Source organism: Monodelphis domestica, chromosome 7 (genome assembly GCF_027887165.1).
Source record: "Monodelphis domestica isolate mMonDom1 chromosome 7, mMonDom1.pri, whole genome shotgun sequence".
Lineage (NCBI taxonomy): Eukaryota > Metazoa > Chordata > Mammalia > Didelphimorphia > Didelphidae > Monodelphis > Monodelphis domestica.
In genome coordinates, this window is record NC_077233.1 from 100,508,859 (window position 1) to 100,528,767 (window position 19,909).

A 19,909-nucleotide genomic window follows, 5' to 3' on the forward strand; every position below is an offset into this window, starting at 1 on the left:
TACAAAAGAAATGGTCTCTGCTCAGAGGAAACTGTCTAGCCAAGTGATCAAGTATCAACTTAAAATGGAGACGGATACCAGATTCTTGGTAGTAAGATGCAGAGTTGTATGGCACAGATAACGTATGCGGAAGGAATTCAGAGATGGATGATGTTTGTCTAAGCTGGAGTAGTCAGAAAAAAACATTATCATAGAGATGGAAATGGAACTGAGACCGTGAAGATTGCATTGGATTTGTATTGGCACAAAAGGTGTGGGGAGAGGATTCCAGGTGGCAGAGGGTGGGAATAACCTGAACAAAAGAGCACAGGCAGAAACAAGCCTGGCGTATCTATGAAAGGGATAGTTGGCTTAGGAGAATAATTTAGCTGGTTGAAGAAGGTCTATGTTGGAGAGAGAGAGATTCAGACTAGGACAGCTGGGACTGTAGTATGGAGAGCCCTGAATGTTGGACTGAAGAGTTTGAATTACTTGGACCCGCACGCATTGGGGAGCCATTATAGACTTTGGAGTAGGAGAGTAATGCAATGAAAGCAGTGTTTTAGAAAGTTAAATCTGGTAGTGTGAGCAGGGCAGATTGGAGAAGAAGAGACCAGAGGTCAGGAAGAGCAACTGTATGACTATTAATAACCCAACCACAAGACAAGAATATGGACTAATGATAATAATATCATTTTTATGGCAGCTTACACAGTCTTTTCCTGTTTATAATAGCCTTTCTTTTTTTAAACAAAATTTAAAATTAAATTTTATTTTGTTTTCAGGACTACTTTTTTCTCTCTGTCTCCTTTTCCCTTCTCCACTGAGAAACCAAGAAAAATAAAACCCATTACAAACATGTACAGTCATGCAAAACAAATTCCCTCATTGGCCATGCTTTTAAAAAAAGTCTCATTCTGCACTATGCAGCTATTAGCTCTTTCAGGAGGTGGGTAGCATGATTCATTATGAGTCCTCTGGAATCATGGTTAGCTATTATGCTACCTTCTTTTTTACTATTGGGGTGGTGACCTTGAAAGGGGAGAGAAGAGACTAATCTGAGAGACATGTGGAGAAAGAATTGACAGAACAAAGGTGATAAAGAAGAAAGGAAGAGTTAAAATGGCTTTAAAGTAAAAAACAAAAAACCCTTACCTTCTGTCTTAGAATCAATACTGTTTATTGGTTTCAAGACAGAAGGGAGGTAAGGACTAGGCAGTGGGGGTTAAGTGACTTGTCCAGGGTCACACAGCTAGGAAGTGGCGTTAGGTCTCTAGGACTGAAGGAATGGTACCTAGACAAGGCAGTTAGGGAGGTTTGGTTTGGTAAGAAAGGTGGAGTTTGTTTTTGGACATGCATGGGTTTGAGGTTGTGTGAGTAGCTGGAACTAAGGGATGAACTTCATTGACAGTTTTGGGGGAGCTGGAGATGTGGATTTGGAAGTTGTTAGTGTAGAGATGATAGTGAGAGCCTTAGAAGGGACTAAAATCTCTAGGGGAGAAAGTGGGGGCAACTCAAATATGGCAGAATGGGATTTCCATGGTAATGTCTACCAGTTGTGGGTGATATGGCAGGCTGGGTGGGATGGGCATAATGGTAGGAAGAGAGAATCCCAAGATTCTTCCTTCCTTTTCAAATCCTAACATCCCTCCTTCCTTCTCCTTCCCACTAATGAACTCTCCTGAGAGTGGGGGTGATGATTATTTTGGGGTGGTGGCAATGGTGGTATTAACCTTTGCTTCAGTGATCATACACCCTAGATTTTCTAGGAAAGTCCCAATTAAAAAAATACACTTAACCCCCCCCCCCACCTTACTTTCCATCCTAGAATCAGTATTGCTTATTGGTTCCAAGGCAGAAGACTGGTAAGGGCTAGGCAATGGAGGTTAAGTGACTTGTCCAGGGTTACACAGCTAGAAAGTGTCTGAGCCTATAATTGAAACCAGGACTTTCTTTCTCTGGACTTGGTTCTCAATCCACTAAGCCATCCAGCTGCCCTTGAAAATACCCCTTTTTTTTTCATGAAGCTTTGGAAAAGGAACATGTTTATACTTTTTGGTCTGACCATACATCCTGAGTTTTGGTTCAGAAAATAGCCATGCTTTTCTGTAGATACTTAATGTCCTCAAGGATTCTACTTACTCCCAGGGATGTTTAGGGCTCTCTGGGGCATGTGGAAGGAACCACCTGGAGGTTCTAGGTTAGAGTGTGGTGGGATTTGTCATCCCACCCTGAATTTCTTCCTCATACTAAGGACACACTGGATGCCTACCCCTGTGGGTCAGACCACACACCCAGTCCAATGGCCAGCCGAGTTCCTTTAGAGGCCACACCCTTGGTGGAGTGGGCAGATGTCCAGTTAACAGCTGTGGCAGTCAGTGTGGAAGATGGACACACCATTGCCTTCCTGGGAGATAGCCAAGGACAGCTGCACAAGGTAAGGTCAGGGATTGGGACACCCATAAGAAGATGAGTGTGCATCGGGACCATAGGTTAAGAGGGATAAATTATAATGTGAAAGAAGAGACTTTTGGGTGTCTTGATCCCTCTGGTTTTGTGTGTGTGTGTGTAGTACTTTTCTGAGGACCCCATTCTTCAATGTGTCATCTCTGAACCTGGGTCCAATTCCATGTACTTATAAACCTCTGAGCTAGGGTATGCTAACTCTGATTCCAGGGATGGGCCATGGAATCTCTGATCCCAAGGTGATGTGTGGTTTCGGGGCGTCATTGTCCATTGTTTAAGTCCCTGACCCCAAGGCTGGGCCTTATGATCTATGATTTCTGGATTTGGAGACATCTCACTGTCCTTACCTCCTCGCTCTCTTTACCCCACCGACTCTCCCTGATTATCCAGGTTTACTTGGGCCCAGAAGGTGACCATCGTCCTTATGCAACTCAGCTCATCCAGAGGGACTCAGCCGTGAGCAGTGATCTGATCTTTGACTGGGCCCTGGAGCATCTATATGTTATGACCCAGAGCACAGTGAGTGATGGGGCTGGGCCTAGGGGTACAACTGGAGTTGGTATGGCATAGTGGAAACCGTGTTGGACCTGGATACAAGAGACTTTGGTTTGAATCCAGACTCTTGACACTTAGGCAAATCGCTTCACCACTCAGAATTCCATCTGTAAAATGGGGATACTCTCACAGGGTTCAAATCTTAAAGTCCTCTAGTGGTTTTTGTTATCATTTAGATCATGATTCGAATGATCATGATGGAGATATTGATGATGAGAGGGAGGAGGCCTAGGCCTGGAATGGCTTTGTTGCTACCTCTCCGGCTCTTGGTGGGCAATGTTTTTTAAAACTTTAAAGTGCGATTGCAGTGGGAATCATTATGTTCCAGAACATGGTGAATTAGAATGGGGTTTGAAAATTAATTTGGGTGTGGGGTGAAGAAGAGTCCTATTTCATTTGGGCCCTTTTTTACCCTGGGAATTACCCTGGGATGCATTGACTTCTTTGTGGGTTTCTTTGTTGAGGTGACCACCTTGTTTTCCCAGGTAGTGAGGGTCCCAGTGGCCTCCTGCTCTCAGCATTTGAACTGTACATCATGTCTGGCCCCCAAGGACCCCTACTGTGGATGGTGTGTTCTTCTTGGACGGTCAGTGCCTTGCCCCTCTTGAACATGTATCTGGGGAGTAGGTGGGGGAGAGGAGCCTCTCAGACGTTTGGGGTTCTCGACCCTAAATCCCAAGGATCCCTCTGATGACATTCAGATAGCTTTCTATGACTTCTGAAGAGTACTTTGCTGGTTCTAGAAACTCCCTAGAATGTGGGTTTGGGGTATATATATATATATATATATATATATATATATATATACTCAGGAGACTGAGGTGGGAAGGTATTTCTTTTTTTTTTTTAACCCTTACCTTCCATCTTGGAGTCAGGCAGAAGAGTGGTAAGGGCTAGGCAATGGGGGTTAAGTGACTTGCCCAGGGTCACACAGCTGGGAAGTGTCTGAGGCCAGATTTGAACCCAGGACCTCCCATCTCTGGGCCTGGCTCTCAATCCACTGAGCTACCCAGTTGCCCCGGGAAGGTATTTCTGATGTCAGATTTCTCTTGACTTGAGGAGCCTTTGTGATCCTCATCCCTAGCAAAAGGCACTTAAGGAAGGATTTCTTTCTTCTCTGCCACCTCTATTGGCTTGTGGATACTCTGAGAGCCTCAAATGCTTCCTCTGCCTGTGCTAGGTGTAGCCGTCGTGCTGAGTGCTCTCGGGGCCGGGGCCCAGAGCCCTGGCTATGGAGCTTCAGTAGCGAGCCCAAGTGTTTGCAGATCCAGGATGTGAGTCCTGCCAATGTCAGCAGGGAAGAGAAGAGAAATGTAAGTCTCTAAGAGACTGGGGAGGGGGGTGTCTCTGAGGGATCCAGAAGAGGTATATGGTGGGGGGGCTCCATGAAGAGAGGGTGCAGAGGGTATATATGGGAGGGAACTCCTTAGACTGAGTCTCTCTGGAGAGCTCTGTGGTGGGGTTGAGGGGGTCTATGGGGGACTCCATGAGGGTTTCTAGGGTAGTTTTCATTTTGAGGGGGAAGTATATGCTGGAAGGCTCTGTGGAGAATATGCCAGAGGAGTTTCATGAGGCATATGGATAGGTGAGGTGGTATTTTCCACGTGGGGCATGTTGAGGGGTCCCTCATCTCGGGGAGCTTCATGGGAAGACCTTCTGGAGGTGGAAACTCTATGGATAGTGTCTGTGGTGCTACTTCATGGGTTGGTGAATGTAGGAAGCTTTGTAGGGATTATGGATAGGGAACTCCATGGAGGGATGTTTAAGGGTGATTTTCCTGGGGGAGATGATGAGACTTCTTGCTGGAGGTCTCTACAAGGGATGGTTGAGGGACCATTGACGCTATATAGGTATGCCTCCTAGGGAAGCATGAGGCATGTCTGTGGGTGGGATTTCATGAGCATTTGTCTATGGGAGGCCTTCATGAGGAGTTGTTTGTGACGGGCTTCTTGAGAAGTGGTTGTAGGAATTCCATGGGGGGCATCTGCGGGTCTCATGAGGGATCCGACTGATACTTTTGCTCCTTCCTTCCACATGCTCTCCTAGGTCTGGAGGGGCAGAGTATGTGTGGGCTCTGAGTCTTTCTGGGCACGTGTGTGTGCATATGTGTGTGGGTTCCTTTCTCCTATATGCATAGGCTGATATGCTTGTCCTGCCCTTTGATTGGCAGATATTCCTGTCAATCTCAGATTTGCCTGTCCTGCGACCAGATGAGTCGTACTCATGTTATTTTGAAGATTATGAGAGCCCAGCGGTTCGGACTGATGCTGGTGTGATGTGTCCCTCCCCAGATCCCAGTCGGACCCCTGCCCTGCAGATGGATGCTGGTCAGTGATGGACGGAGAGAAGTTGGGACAGGAATAGGAATAGGATTTGGGGCAGTGGATATGAGAGGTCCAGGGAAATATAGCAGGGGCCAGATTAAGGGGCAGGTCCTGGGATAGGGGAGGAGACAGCCCTGGAAGAGGGGCAGTCTGTGGATGTTTTTCTCCCTCTCCTCCCCTCCTTCCTCCCTGTGTCTTGGGTTTTGGGTTCTCTATTATAGCAGAACCTGTGAGTGTGTATGAGTTCTGGGCTCTGATCAGAACTCCCTCCCAACGCTTCACAGATCATGTCTTGGTGCCTTTGTTACTGAAGTTTGGGGACGTCGTCATTGCATCCACAGAGTTCTCATTCTATGACTGTGCTGCTGTGGCTATGCTTCATTTGTCTACACCGTGAGTCCCCATGCCTTGATGTTCAGGTTTCCTGACCCTGCTACCTCACCCCCTCTCAACTCTGCCACATATCTTTACCCTGATCCTTCTCTCTTAAGGCCCTCTTTAGACGGCAAGTCCTTTGAGGGAGGAGATCGCCTTTTGCATTTTCCCAGACCCTCAGTGCTTAGTATAGTGCCTGGTACAGAGTAAGCATTTCATAAATGTTTATTGATCACTTAAAGAACAACGCCTCTACCCCCTAACATCTGAGCTCGTCCTATTTGTCCAGTCTCTGCCATTTCTTACCTAACACTGACCCATCCCTCTAGCCTTGGCTTTGAGCCGTCTTCTCTGATCCCTGATTGTGACCCCTCCCCTCCCCCCAGGCCCTGACCAGAGATCTTCTTATCTCTGACCCTCAAAACCAGTGTGACAGATTTGACTGATTTCCCTGACCTGCTAGTGACAGGCTGTTGGGTGAGGTCGAAAGATCACTAGGCTGGCAGCCAGGAACTGATTTTAAGTCATGTCTCTGTCTGTGACTGGACATGCCACTTCTCCCTAACGCACTGACAGAACAAGGGTTGTAATAACAATTCTGCTTCCCTGATCCCAAATATATGTACAGCGTTTTGTGCCCATAACCCCCCCTCAGCCCTGTCATCATCCCCCTTTCTGCGCTCCTCTCCATCAGTCTAATTTGCCTTGTCCTAGATGCCAGGCCTGTGTGCAGAGCACTTGGGGGTGCAGCTGGTGTGTCTGGCAGCATCTGTGTACCCATAAGACAACTTGTGAAGGAGGGCCCATTGTGTATAGCCAAAGGGTGAGTGCTCTACAAGAGGTATGAGAACAGAAAGGGGGTGCGTGTTTCAGGAGCAGGACAGTGGGTTTCTCAGAGTGGGGCTTCCAGGGTGGGAGGGAGTGAGTGGACCCTTGGCGCTGACCCCCAGGGACAGGGAGCATAGCAGCTCTTGACCCCTCCTTAGTGACCTCACTAACATTTCCCAAACTTTTATCCTCTCTGCCTCCCAATGCCCATGTCCTTGGCCTCAGTTTATCACAGTGTGCCTAGCTCCTGCGCTCGACATGTGTCTTGGATGGGAGGGTTAGAGGGACACCACCTTGAGTCCTTGTGTCTGTGCTTTGGACATGTGGGTGACTGATCCTTCTGTATGTGACCCTACGAGTGAGTGTGAGGCTGTCAGACAGGTCTGCGTGATTGCAGACATTTGGGTGTTTCTCACTGAGTGACTGCATGTGAGACCACATTATCCCTCCATCTATATCACTGTCTGCCTATGATCTTGTGTATGAGAATGTGTGTGACTGTGTGTCAGTGCAATTCCATGAGCGTCTGTTCATGTTTGTGTGACTCAGTTCATCACTATGTATGAGGTCATCTGTGTTTTATGGATTGTGTGTGTGTGTGTGTGTGTGTGTGTGTTGAAGTGGTTGTCTGGACGTGTCCACCAAGCCCTTTGGTTCCATTCCTTTCATGACAGTTTCCTGGGGCCCCTCCTTTAGTCACAAATGTTCCCTGGGATTGTTTCCTACCTTAGAGAATTAACTAGATTTTTTTTGTGTGTTTCTCTTTTCTTTGGTCTCCTTATCTTTTCTTTGAAACATAAACCTACACCTTTTGGCCTTCTCATTTCCCAATTGTGTCCTTTGAGTGCGTCTCCCTTCTCCCTTCCTTCTCTGCCTCCAATCTCTAGCCGCCATTATCGGCCTCCTGGCCACTCCTCTCTTCGGTGGCTCCTACAGGAGATGTTCACACTTTTCTCCCTTCTGTGCCCCCCAAATCCTCTGTTACTCCTGTTCCTAAGCTTCCCCCGACAGAGCCTGGCACTCCCCTTGTGGCTCTCAGTTCCCCCTCCACAGATACTATGCCCCCCCCAACAGAAGAGGCACCCAGGACACCCCCTCCGGAGCTTGGGATTCCCCTCACAGTCCCCATGCCCACCACCATAGCCCCTCCAACCACAGAGGCCTTTGCCTTTATGCCCAGCACTGTTGGGTCAAAGGTGACTCTTAGTCCAGCCCTGGAGATAGCTCCAACTGAGGAGCCCAGCCACCTCCCCAGTATCTCTGTGGATTCCGGGAGCATGGAGGGTGTGGGTGACATTGTCACCCTAGTGGATGTGCCTGGAGCAGTGACCGAACTTGAGGACCTGTTGCCCCCTGCCCCTTCACCCTCTCCTTTAGGAGATACGGCAGTTCTGACCTCTTCATCTTGGGACCTTGGTACCCTGGCCCTTTCCTCCTCTCCTCACTGGGATCAGGCTCCCAGCGCTGGCCCCTCCACCACTTTCCCAGGGGTTGCTGGCTCCGAGGAGCATGCCCCTGACTGGCTGCTCACAGAGGACGAGCTGCCTGAGGCGGACGAGTGGACAGGGAGTGACGCATCGCCCTTCTCCACTTCCACCCTCCTCTCAGGTGACGGAGACTCATCGGAATTCGAGGGCCCCAACGCCCCCCACATCCTCCTCCCTGACCTCGACTACCAGTATGACTCCCCCGGGCTCTGGGAGCTGGTGAGGCTGAGAGCCAGGAGGGAGAGAGCAAGGTTTTTGGGGCAGGAAGAGAGGGAGGCAGGACAGAGGGTGGGATAGGGGCAAAGGGAGAGGATGCTGCCCTATTCCTTCCCTCCCTGTTATCATCTGTTTCTGTGGGAGGATGGGGATGGCCTGATGGTCTCCTTTAGTGTCTGGGGTTTCTGTGGGAGGAGGGAAGAAAGGAGTGGGTGGGAGGGCAGGGAGAGAGAATACAGCCCCACACTCTCCTTTTTCTGGATTTCTATAGGAAGAAGTAATAAACCAGGGTCCTGCTGCATGTCCCTGTGTGGAGGGTATTGAGGGCTCTTCCTTGCTGCCTGTTCAGATAGGACGAGAACTGACCCTCCTAGGAAGGAATTTTCACTTGTACCAGGTTAGTCTTTGGGTTCACTCAGTGGCTTTTCCTATTCCTGAAGCTAGGAGGATCCCAGGAAACTTTTATTTATCATTTACTGAGCCCTTGGGTTCTAGACATTGGTGAGAAGGAAATGTTGGTACCTTTGACACCTACTGTTTACAGATAAGGCCTTTACCCTCTAGTTTCAGGGAATTGGAATAGTGTCAGGGCCAGAGGCAATTGCCAAATCTTACAATTTGGGGTCAGCCTGTCTCCCAAGTATGTAAATGCTCCCACCATGTCACTGTAGCCCCAGAAATTATTTTAAGATATCCTAGAGATGTTTTTGAGCCCTAGCAACATTCCCCAAAGTCCCCAAAGTGTCCATGAGGTTCCAGAACTATCCCTGAGGTACTTGAGACATTCTTAAGGTCACCAAGATATCCTTGAGGTTCCAGAGATGTCCCAGAGGTCCCAGACAATTGCCATTAGGTCAGTCCTGGAGAAATCACCGAGACTTCAGAGACTGACCTAAGATCCCAGAGCTATCTTGACTGCCTTATAAGGATCTTGATTCCTTAATGCTAAAGAAGCTACTCTGCTTCTGGAGTTTTCCTTAAAATTCTTATGATATGCTCAAGGTCTTATAGACACCCCAGAGATGTCCTCATGCTACCTTAAGACCCTAGACAGCTTCAGTGAGGTCTTCAGGCTTCTCAGTTTCTAAGTAGTTTGGCAGATGTTTATTGAACACGCCTAGGATGAATAATCTTCAGTAGTCACATGTCCCAATTTTTCTTTTCCTTTCCAAGGATGGACTAGGGGACTATGAATGCGTGCTAGAGCTGGAGGGCAACATGGAGGTGACAGAGGCCAGAGTGGAGTGTGACGGGGTCTCAGGCACACTCTGTCGAATCATCTGCCAGTTGCACCAGGTAGAAGAATTGGGAATCCCAAGGTGGGCTATGTTTGTCCTCAACCTCAGGCAGCTGCTTATTCTAGTATATTAATCTTCGTTAACAAGGGGGCCTCTGTCTGAAGAGAGAGAACCACTGGCCTCAGTGAATCTCTTCTCCCTGCCCTGCCCCCTTCTCTTCAAAGTCTTTTGACCTTAGTGATCCTCCATGTCTGAAGAAGACCCCAGTCTGAGGGTCTTTCATATTAGAGAGCTCCCCAAGTCTGATGGATGGCACATGGCCTTTTATCTTGGGGAGTCAGAAAACACAGTCCCTGCTCTTTGAACATTTTGAAGCTAATTCTCCTTTTCTATCCTCTTTTGGGTGACGGCTCTTGTTCTGAGCTGCTGACATTCCTTCTCCACTTTAGCACCTTTTCTTTTCACTTTGTCTCACTTCAGCTTAGCTATGAAGCCCCACAGCCTGAGTTCCATGTGCCTGTGTTCTTGCGGAAGTCAGGAAGGCTTCGCGTGGACAGCGCTGAAGGGCTTCATGGTGAATACTTGAAGGGAGCGGGGAACGTGGCATCTTAGGAAGGAAGCAGAGCAGCGGTCAAATTCAAATAGAAATGGCGCCCACCAAACCATACCCAAGGAAAATCACAAATTAGCATTGTCTTTTATTGTCTTTTTATTTATTTTGTTAAATATTTCCAATTATTGTTTAAACCCTCCTGTCTTAGAATCAATGCTAAGTATTGGTTCCAAGGTTGAAGAATGGTAAAGGCTAAGCAATTGGGCTGAAGTGACTTGCCCAGGGTCACACAGCTAGGAAGAGCCCAATTGTATTTTAATCTGGTTCAGGCAGACGTTGGCCAGGTGTGTGTTTGACCGCTGATTTTGGGGGAGAGGGAGGAAGTCCTGGGAGATGGCAGATAGGGGATGTGACTCTTGCTGCTCAATCTACCCTGGCTAAAATTATTTTCCCTCTTAGTGACATTGTATGACTGCTCTGTGGGTCGCCCAGACTGCAGCCTGTGCCGTACAGCCGATCCTCGGTATAGCTGTGTGTGGTGTGATGGGGATCGTCCACACTGTGCAGCCCGTGAAGCCTGTGCTGAGACTGAGGCAGCTCTGTGCCCTGCTCCCCTCATCCACATGGTATGTGGGTAGCTGGATGCACCAGGAAAGAGCTCTGGGAAGCTTTGGAATAGTGCAGAGGGGCCCACTGCCAAGCCCGGGGACAATTCGAATGGGTAGAGGATGGAAGGGTGACTGTGAATCCAAACCTTGAGGAAGCTGGGGGGAAGGATGGGTGAAGTCCAGGGTGTCTCTCTCTTGGTGGGTGGCTTGGGGCTGCGACTGTGGTGTAACTGGACAGGTGGAGCCACTGACTGGGCCTGTGGATGGGGGCACCCGAATTACCATTCGAGGATCCAACCTGGGCCAGAAGCATCAAGACATTGCTGAGACAGTCACTGTGGCTGGAGTGCCTTGTGCTGTGGATGCCCAGGAGTATGAAGTTTCAAGCAGGTATCATTTTGTAGAGAATGGAGGGCACAATGCCTGCTGATCAGCCTAAACATAGACGAGGATCCTGGGGTCTGCTATTCTGGGTTCTTTTTGTTTGCTATAATTCCTCCTTGCTTTGGGGCCCCATGGTCTGGTCCTTGTTGGACCTTCCTCACCACAGGAATGATGATGATCAACCTTCATTTCTTATCTCTGTCTTAGACCAAGCACCCCTCCACCAGCATCCCCTCAATATTCCTGCCTGGTTAGTCCTGATCTCCTGGCTTTTTCTTTGGCTTCAGGCCACTTCTCCTTGTCTCCTGCCCTACACCCTGAAGGAGAAAGATACTTTCCTTTCTGAAGCCCTGGTTTCAGGCCAACCCACCCTGACATTTTTCATTATTAGAGATTTCTCTGACCCACAACCTCAGAAAAATCTTTTTTTTTTCTCTTTTGTCTCAATGGTCTGTGGCTTGAGTCTAGGCTAGGTCCCCTTGCTAGAGATGTTAGGTTCCACTGCCCATTTTATTTATTTATTTTTATTATTTTGGAAAATTTTATTTAATTAATTAGTTTAGAATATTTTTCCATGGTTACATGATTCATGTTCTTTCCCTTCCCTTCCCCCCCTCCCATAGCCTATGCGCAATTCCACTGGGTTTTGCATGTGTAATTGATCAAGGCCTATTTCTATATTATTAATAATATTTGCACTAGGGTGATCGCTTAGAGTCTACATCCCCAATCATATCCTCACTGACCCATGTGATCAAGCTGTTGTTTTTCTTCTGTGTTTCTACTTCCTCAGTTCTTCCTCTGGATGTGGATAGTGTTCTTTCTCATAAGTCCCTCAGAATTGTCCTGGATCATTGCATTGCTGCTAGTAGAGAAGTCCATTACATTTGATTGGACCACAGTGTATCAGTCTCTGTGTACAATGCTCTCCTGGTTCTGTTTCTTTCACTCTGCATCAGTTTCTGGAGGTTGTTCCAGTCCCCATGGAATCCCTCCAGTTCATTATTCCTTTGAGCACAATAGTATTCCATCACCAACAGATACCACAATTTGTTCAGCCATTCCCCAATTGAGGCATCCCCTCATTTTCAATTTTTTTGTCACCACAAAGAATGCATCTATGAATATTCTTTTTTTTAATTTTATTTTTTTCCTTTTTTCTTTTTTAATTTTTATTTGGTCATTTCCAAACATTATTCATTGGAAACAAAGATCATTTTCTTTTCTTCCCTCCCCCCCTCCCACCACCTCTCCCACAGCTGACGCGCAATTCCACTGGGTATCACGTGTTCTTGATTCAAACCCATTTCCATGTTGTTGGTATTTGCATTAGAGTGTTCAGCTATGAATATTCTTGTACAAGTCTTTTTCTTTATGATCTCTTCCCCCCCCCCCAACATTTGGTTTGGTATATATGATCATAGTATGGTAGTATCATAATATAGTATAATAGTAACATAATAGAATAGCTATATAAGTGTTAGCTATTATTATTAGGTTCTTAATAAAGTCTGTGGAGCTGAGTTGAATTAAGCATTGATTCAACTTCTAGGGCATATTATAGTTTTTCTAATCTTTAATTCCAAGTTGTCATAGAGATCCAGTCTTTTCAGTCTTCATATGACCAAAGATGCTGGGGCCATATTGTTCCTCCCTCATTCCTGCCATGATTTCCTCCATGATTTCTGTTCCACCAAGCTAGAGTTGCTGTTTCTGGCCAGCAGACTTTCACTTGTTCCTCTCTGGGTACTCCTCAGATTATTGACTTGAAGAGATGATAGGTCTTATTTAGGGTAGGTGGCTCTCATTCCCCAGTGCCTAGTCAGCTCAGGCAGATAGCTTTGCCCTCTTCCCCAGATTAAAGTTTTATGGAGAACCCAAGAGCCTCCACTTATGGGCCAAAAAGGTGACTGGCCATCTCATTCCCTTGTGACACATAGTCTGCTCTGATGAGAATGTCAGGTGTGTTTACCCCATGGTTATAATGAAAAAAGGGGAAGAGCTGCTCCTTTGGGTGCTAATTCCTGGGGATCTCCTGTTGGGGCCCTGGGGCAGTCTCAGCAAGGGCTACCTGAATGGTGGGATTAGAAGAAATGAGGTTCTGGTGGGACAAATGAGCTTAAAGAGGATCAATTTGACTGCTTGTTTTCCACAGCATTGTCTGTGTCACTGGTGGCAGTGGGGAGGAGAAGGTGGGTCATGTGACTGTGGAAGTTCCTGGTGGAGGACATGGCATCTCTGATCACAAATTTGCCTATCAGGTAGATTGACCCTCTTTTGTCCACTTCCCCAAACACTGAACTTCTACACTTCCACCCCTTTCCTGTGAGACCCTCAGGCCTCCCTTCCAACCCCCATACTTTTTTGGGGGCTTGTGCCTAACATACCTGTCGTGTTTTCATCACTGTCTCTGATTGTCTCTGATTGTATGTCTGACTCCTTTGCTCTTCCCTTTCCTTCTTGCCACTCTCTCTCTTTCTCTCTTTTTCACCTGTCTTTGAGGCAACTAGGTGGTACAGTGGATAAGAGCACTGGACCTGGAGTTAGAAAGACCCGAGTTCAAATCCTACCTCAGATGTTTACTAGCTGTGTGACCTTGGGCAAGTCCTTTAACTTCTCTTACCCTCATTTTCCTCATTTGTAAGATAGGAATAATAATAGTGCCTACCTCATAGGGTTGTTGTGAGGATCAACTGATAACATATGTACTGTACTCTTCAAACCTTAGAACTCTACTACATAAATGCTATTATTATCTTAATTATCTATATCCTCTTTTGTCTCATCCCCCAATGGTCTATTTGTCATCCTCTCCCCCCCCCCTTGTCTCTGTTTTGATTTCTGCCTTCATGTCTCTCCTTTTCCTCTCTTCCTGATTCCATGTATCTTTTTCTTGTTTCAGTTATCTATATATATATATATATATATATATTTGCTATTTCCTTTGTTAAATACCTTTTTTCTTTCTTTGTATCTCTTCTTTTCTTGTCCTGTTACAGGGAATGTATTTGGGATTCCTATACTAACCCTTTACTCTCCTTCCTTTACTATGCCTGTATATATGTTTCTCTTTGTCCCTCCCAATGTGTGCCTCTCTTTCTCTTCCACATCTCTCTTCCTCTCTATTCATCTCTCTCTGTTTTCCTTAGGATCCCGAGGTGAGGTCTATCTTTCCTGTTCGAGGTCCCAAGGCTGGGGGTACCTGTCTGACTCTGCAGGGTTCCAAGCTGCTAACTGGACGACTGGAGGACATCCGAGTATTGGTCGGTGACCATCCCTGTCAACTGTAAGGGCTGTTTCCACACCTTTTTCATGCCTTCATTTCCTTCCCTCACTACCGTCTCCCTAATGGTCTGGCTCCTTTTTTCTCCTCACTTCTCACAAGACCCAGACTTTCAGAGTTGGTAGGATCTTCAGAAGTCATATGTTGTAACTCGTACCAGAAGGGGAATCCTCTCTTCAGAGATCCTGACACTGATCTGTCAACCCTGCTGTTGTTGTAACGTTTTTTTCTTCAGTTATATCTGATTTTTCATGACCCTGTTTGAGGTTTTCTTGGCAAAGATACTGGAATGTTTGCCATTTCCTTCTCCAGGTCATTTTGCAGATGAGGAAACTGAGGCAAACAGGATAAAGTGACTTGCCAAGGGTCACACGGCTAGTCCATATCTGAGGCTAGATTTGAACTCAAGAAGATGAGTCTTCCTGACTCCTGGCTCAGGATTCCATCCACTATCCAAGCCCCCTAGCTGCCCTTCAGTCAGTAAAACTTATGCTTAAAGACCAAAGTTGAATGGGGAGGAGGAGAGGGGGCTCATCATCCTCAGATGCAACTTATTTTGTCCCATTGTTGGGAAGTTTTGAGCTGAAATTTGCCTTTTTTTTTTTAACCTTACCCATTGCTCCTATCTGTCCTCTTTCTGTCCTCTGAGAACAATTAAAATGAGTCTGATCTTTCTACATTACAGCTCTTCAGATTCTTTTAAAAAAAATAACCCTTATGTTCCGCCTTAATTAAATGGAATTAATATTATGTATTAGTTCCAAGGCAGAAGTGTGGTAAGGGATAGGTGATGGGGGAGGGGGGGTTAAGTGACTTATCCAAGGTTTCAGAGCTAGACAGTGACTGAGATCAGGTTCGACCTGACTCTAGCTCCTGAGCCACTTAGCTGCCCTATTTGTCTGGGTTCTTAAGTCTTTCACAATTGTTATTTTTATTTTTAATTCCTTACCTTCTGTTTTAGAATTGATACAGGACAGAACTATAAGGGGTAAGCCGTTGGGGTCAAGTGATTTGCTCAGGGTCACATAGCTAAGAAGTTTCTGAGTTCAGATTTGAACCCAGAACCTCCTGTCTCCAGGCCTGGCTCTCTATCCTCTGACCCACCCAGCTGCCCCTATGGTGTGTCTCTTCTTCCTCTGACATCTCCTGCATAACTTCTCTACTTCTGGGGCCACATTTTCCTTCCTTAGAGCACTGGAAGCTTCCTATCCCTTTAAGGGTTCTGCTGGAGCCCTTTAGGAAGACATATTCTATTACATAGCTCCAAAGTTGTCCTTTTCCCCCTTGTGGCATATTTTTCTCTTCTCCAATCTCTAGACACAGATTAAGATTTCCTTTTTGTTTTTCTAGATTCTCTGTCCCCTGTGCTTCTCTTTCAAAACATTTATTCTTTGAGGCAATACTGCTTTGCCTTCACTAGCTGGTCTACTGACTTGGATTTTAGCACTTTTCCCATCTTCAATCCTCTCAAAGTTTCATAAAATCATCTCGTTTTGCTTGGACCAATCAAAATGCACATTTGAAAGGATACTTTTCTATTTAGTTTAACCCCGCTTATTCACACTTCTTTGGCTTGATCTACTCTGGCTTTATTTAACAGGAGTCAAAATAACTCTATAAACTAGTAATTAAAGACTTTTTTTTCTTTTTTGTTGTTTTCCATCTTAACAACAGCTCTAAGACAGAAGGGTAAGGGCTAGGCAATGGGAGTTAAGTGACTTGCCAAGGGTCACACAGCTGGGAAGTGACTAAAGCTGGATTTGAACCCAGGACCTCCTGTCTCTAGACCCAATGCTCTATCTACTGTGCTACCAGCTGCCTTGTGAGCTAGTCATTTCAAGATAATAAGCCATACTCCTGGACCCAGATAAATTTAGTTTCAGGCATATATCAGTAGTTTGGATGAAGGTATAGATAGCATGTTTAATAATTTGTAAATCATATAAAACTGGAAGGATTGATTTTTTTTTTAACCCTTACCTTCCATCTTGGAGTTAATACTGCATATTGGTTCCAAGGCTGAAGAATAGTAAGGGCTAGGCAGTAGAGGTTGAGTGACTTGCCCAGGGTCACACAGCTGGGAAGTGTCTGAGGCCAGATTTGAACCTAGGACCTCCCATCTCTATACCTGACTCTCAATCCACTGAACCACCCAGCTGCCCTCTAAGGATTGATTTTTTTTTTAAGGGAAGGCTTAGATTAATTATATATAGTAATTACTAGTATATAATAATGGTATATGATACCTACTAAGCTCAGATGAATGCTATAGACATAGTAAATCTGAATTTCAGCAAAACATTTAATTTTGGCCATGCTTTTTAAAAACTGAAATATAATATTTTTCAATGAACAAAAGTATTTTTTCTTTCTTCCTCTCATTAGAGAAAAAATAGAAAAACAAAACTTTGTAACAAATATGAGTCAAGCAAAAGAAATTCTTGCATTGACTATGTCCCAAAAGATACATCTCATTCTGAATTTTGGGTTTTGTCGATACTCTTGATAATCATCTTTCCTGCTATCCTTATGGGCAAGTTGGTGAGGTTTGGACTAGCTGATAGCATGTTTAGGTGAGTTCAAAACCGATTGAATAATTGGTTTAATTTAAGGAAGAAAAGACTTGAAGAGGATTTGATTGCTGCCTTCAAATATTTGAAGGGAAGGGCTTTTAGTGAAAGAGAGATTAGGTTTGTTTTGCTTGGCTCTAGAGGGAAGAATTAGGAGCAATGGGTGGGAGTTACTGAGAGGCAGATTTCAGCTCTATGTAAGGAAAACTTGCTGACATTTGGAGCTGCCTCCTGGGGTCTTGAGATCTCTGACAGTGAATGCCCTCAAGGGCAAGATGGTATGACTGTTTTGTGGAAATGTTGAAGTCAGGATTTCCTGAGCTGGGAATAAAGGGAGAACTAGGACTAGAAGACCTCTTGAATTCTCCCTGTCCATGAAATGCTATGATTGTATGAAGAAATAAAACAGCACAAGTCTTATTTACCAAATCCTGGATTACTACAATCTCCTCTGATACCTGAAAAAAGTAAGTTTAGGACAAAGAAATAGACTTTACACAGTGAGTAATAAATACACTTATAGAATTTGGAATCTCAAGATGCAGGTATTTGGAAATATCTTTTATTTTTGCTTGGACCCGTAATTTCACTGACTATAAGGAGCTTCTCTGAGGGCAGTTAGGTGACACAGAGGATGGTGTGCCCACCCTGGAGTCAGGAAGACTGATTTTCCTAAGTTCAATTTTGACCTCAGATATTTACTACCTCTGTGACCCTGGGCAAGTCACTTAACCCTATTCATCCCAGTTTCCTCATCTAGAGGATGAAATGGCAAACTAATCCAGTATCTTTGCCAAGAAAATTCCAAATAGGGTCAAAAGAGTTGTAACTGACTGAAAATGACTGAAAGAAACTTCTGGTATAGAAATTCTTTCCACCAATGGAAATCTTACATTCATCTGGAACTTCTAGATGAAGAGAATTATTTGAAGTAGTTAGGTGACTTGTCTGTGATCATAAAAATAACATTTGTTAGAGGCAGATTTTCTTGACTCTAAGGCTGTCATTCTATCCATGTTTCCATTTTGGAAATATTAAAAAAAAAGGTTTGGCTAACTCTCTGGATGACAGAGCTGCCCCATGTTACTGAGGAAATCTTGAATATTTATATGCATCCTGAATCTGGATGATGACTCCTGAACAGAATGAGAATTCCTGACCTCCTGATTATTTTTATATCAGACCAAAGTTATCACAATTGATCAGGATTTGTCACATTCCAGATGTCCCATCCATGACCTTGCTGGCACTCCCTTTTTCTGCACTCTCCCATTAGAGACTGTATAGACCATTGTACGATGTTTTGTATTCTTACTCTTTTCTTCTTTCTCCTTCCTGCCCTTCTTCCTTGCCCTCATCTTTCTTCTTTTCTCCTCTTCTTTCCACATTCTCCCCACCAGTCCTACACACCCCTACCTTTGTGCCTGTTTCCTTGACCCCTGTCCTTGGTTGGGCAGATTTATAGAATCTTTCCCTTCAGATCCTGCCATGGGATCAGCCTCCCTTTGTCTTCTTTAAACCTGACCTGGATCCTCTTCCTTTCCGCCTTGACACCCAGCTTCTCAGTGGCCCAGATGGAACAGCTCCAGTGCCAAACGAGTCCTAGTCCTGTGCCTGCAGCACTGCAGGTGGCTGTGTGGTTTGGGGGTGTGGGTAGGCAGCTGCAACAGGGTCTCTTCCAGTACACACCAGACCCCAACATAACCTCTGCTGGTCCTGCCAAGAGCTTTGTCAGGTACAGGGCATGGCTGGTGGGCAGGGCTCTCAGAAGGGTGTGGGGGAGAGGACTGGGGAGCTTGTGTGGCTTGGTGTCCCGGGGGCTATGGCTCACATGGCTGTGTTTATAGTGGAGGGCGTGTAATCTGGGTGCATGGGCAGAACTTGGATGTGGTGCAGACGCCAAGAATCCGGGTCACCGTATCAACTCAAGAGCAGCATCAGCGTCAGCGACGAGGGCTGGGGCGAAGACGCCGAATTGTCCCAGAGACTGTAACTGAATGTCCCCCAGATGTCCCATGCAGCACACAGCACGTAGGTCATTTTTTTGCCACACAGGTTCTCACTGTTTAGTCATGCACTACATTCTGTACTATTTTGTAGCTCCCTGTCCCAGAGCCTTTTCCTAGCACAGTGCCTTGTATGACACATAGGCTCCCCTATCTAGTTCTGGAGACTTTGCCCAGGTCAATCTATCACCAGCTCCCCAAACACTGCTTTCTGTCCCTAGCTCCCTAGCATTCTGTACTTCTAGCTTCTCACTTTCTCACTTCTTTCTTCCCCTAGTTGCCAACCCTTCAGTCTGCTTCAATACAAGACTCTTTTTCAAGATTCATGTATTTTTTGGGGGTGGCTAGATGGCTCAGTGGATTGAGAGTCAGACCTAGGGATGGGAGGTTCTTTTCATTTACATTGTCCTGGTCATTGCATCTATTGTTTTCTTGGTTCTGCTTCCTTTACTCTGCATCAATTCAAGTAGATCTTTTATGCTTGTCTGTATATATCATATGCATCATTTCTTATAGTACATTTCATTACATTCACATGCCTTTGTTTAGTCTTTTCCCAGTTGATAGTCATCTATTTTGTTTCCAATTCTTTGCTATCACAAAAAAATGCTAATATAATATTCAGTGTATATAGAGACTTTCTTTTTGTCAGTGGCCTTCTAGAGGTATTAGCCCAGTAATGGAATCTGTAGATCAAAGTGGACATTTTAACAACTTTATTTGCATAATTCCAAATTGCTTTCCAAAATAGCAGTGCCAATTCACAATTCCACCAAGGATGCATCAGTGTGCTATCTTCCCACAATCCCTCCAACATAGATAATTACCATCTTTTGATATCTTTGCAAATTTGCAGGGTGCAAAGTCAATTCTCAGTGTTGTTTTGATTTGCATTTCCCTTATTATTAGTGATGTGGAGCATTCTTTCATGTGGGTTTTTTTCAATTCTGTTTATTCATGTCCTCTGACCACTTATCTATTGGGGAATGACATTCATGCATTCAAATGTGTACAGTGAAGATTTTTGAGGGAGGAAA

At 45.5% G+C, this 19,909-nt stretch overlaps 1 protein-coding gene across 2 annotated transcripts in view; it reads left to right on the plus strand.

The window, feature by feature from the left end:
* Nucleotides 1-19,909, plus strand: part of PLXNB1 (plexin B1) — a 62,534-nt gene that overhangs the window by 26,581 nt on the left and 16,044 nt on the right. For both annotated transcript variants that reach the window (XM_056805290.1, XM_056805289.1), the window contains exons 4-20: nucleotides 2,234-2,416; nucleotides 2,836-2,964; nucleotides 3,486-3,586; nucleotides 4,181-4,313; nucleotides 5,171-5,327; nucleotides 5,609-5,717; nucleotides 6,414-6,522; nucleotides 7,415-8,233; nucleotides 8,502-8,627; nucleotides 9,404-9,526; nucleotides 9,949-10,042; nucleotides 10,481-10,647; nucleotides 10,868-11,019; nucleotides 13,169-13,274; nucleotides 14,163-14,299; nucleotides 18,425-18,601; nucleotides 18,714-18,897. In XM_056805290.1, the coding sequence (XP_056661268.1) occupies nucleotides 2,234-2,416; nucleotides 2,836-2,964; nucleotides 3,486-3,586; nucleotides 4,181-4,313; nucleotides 5,171-5,327; nucleotides 5,609-5,717; nucleotides 6,414-6,522; nucleotides 7,415-8,233; nucleotides 8,502-8,627; nucleotides 9,404-9,526; nucleotides 9,949-10,042; nucleotides 10,481-10,647; nucleotides 10,868-11,019; nucleotides 13,169-13,274; nucleotides 14,163-14,299; nucleotides 18,425-18,601; nucleotides 18,714-18,897 (3,006 nt within the window). The remainder of the gene's footprint in view (nucleotides 1-2,233; nucleotides 2,417-2,835; nucleotides 2,965-3,485; nucleotides 3,587-4,180; nucleotides 4,314-5,170; nucleotides 5,328-5,608; nucleotides 5,718-6,413; nucleotides 6,523-7,414; nucleotides 8,234-8,501; nucleotides 8,628-9,403; nucleotides 9,527-9,948; nucleotides 10,043-10,480; nucleotides 10,648-10,867; nucleotides 11,020-13,168; nucleotides 13,275-14,162; nucleotides 14,300-18,424; nucleotides 18,602-18,713; nucleotides 18,898-19,909) is intronic.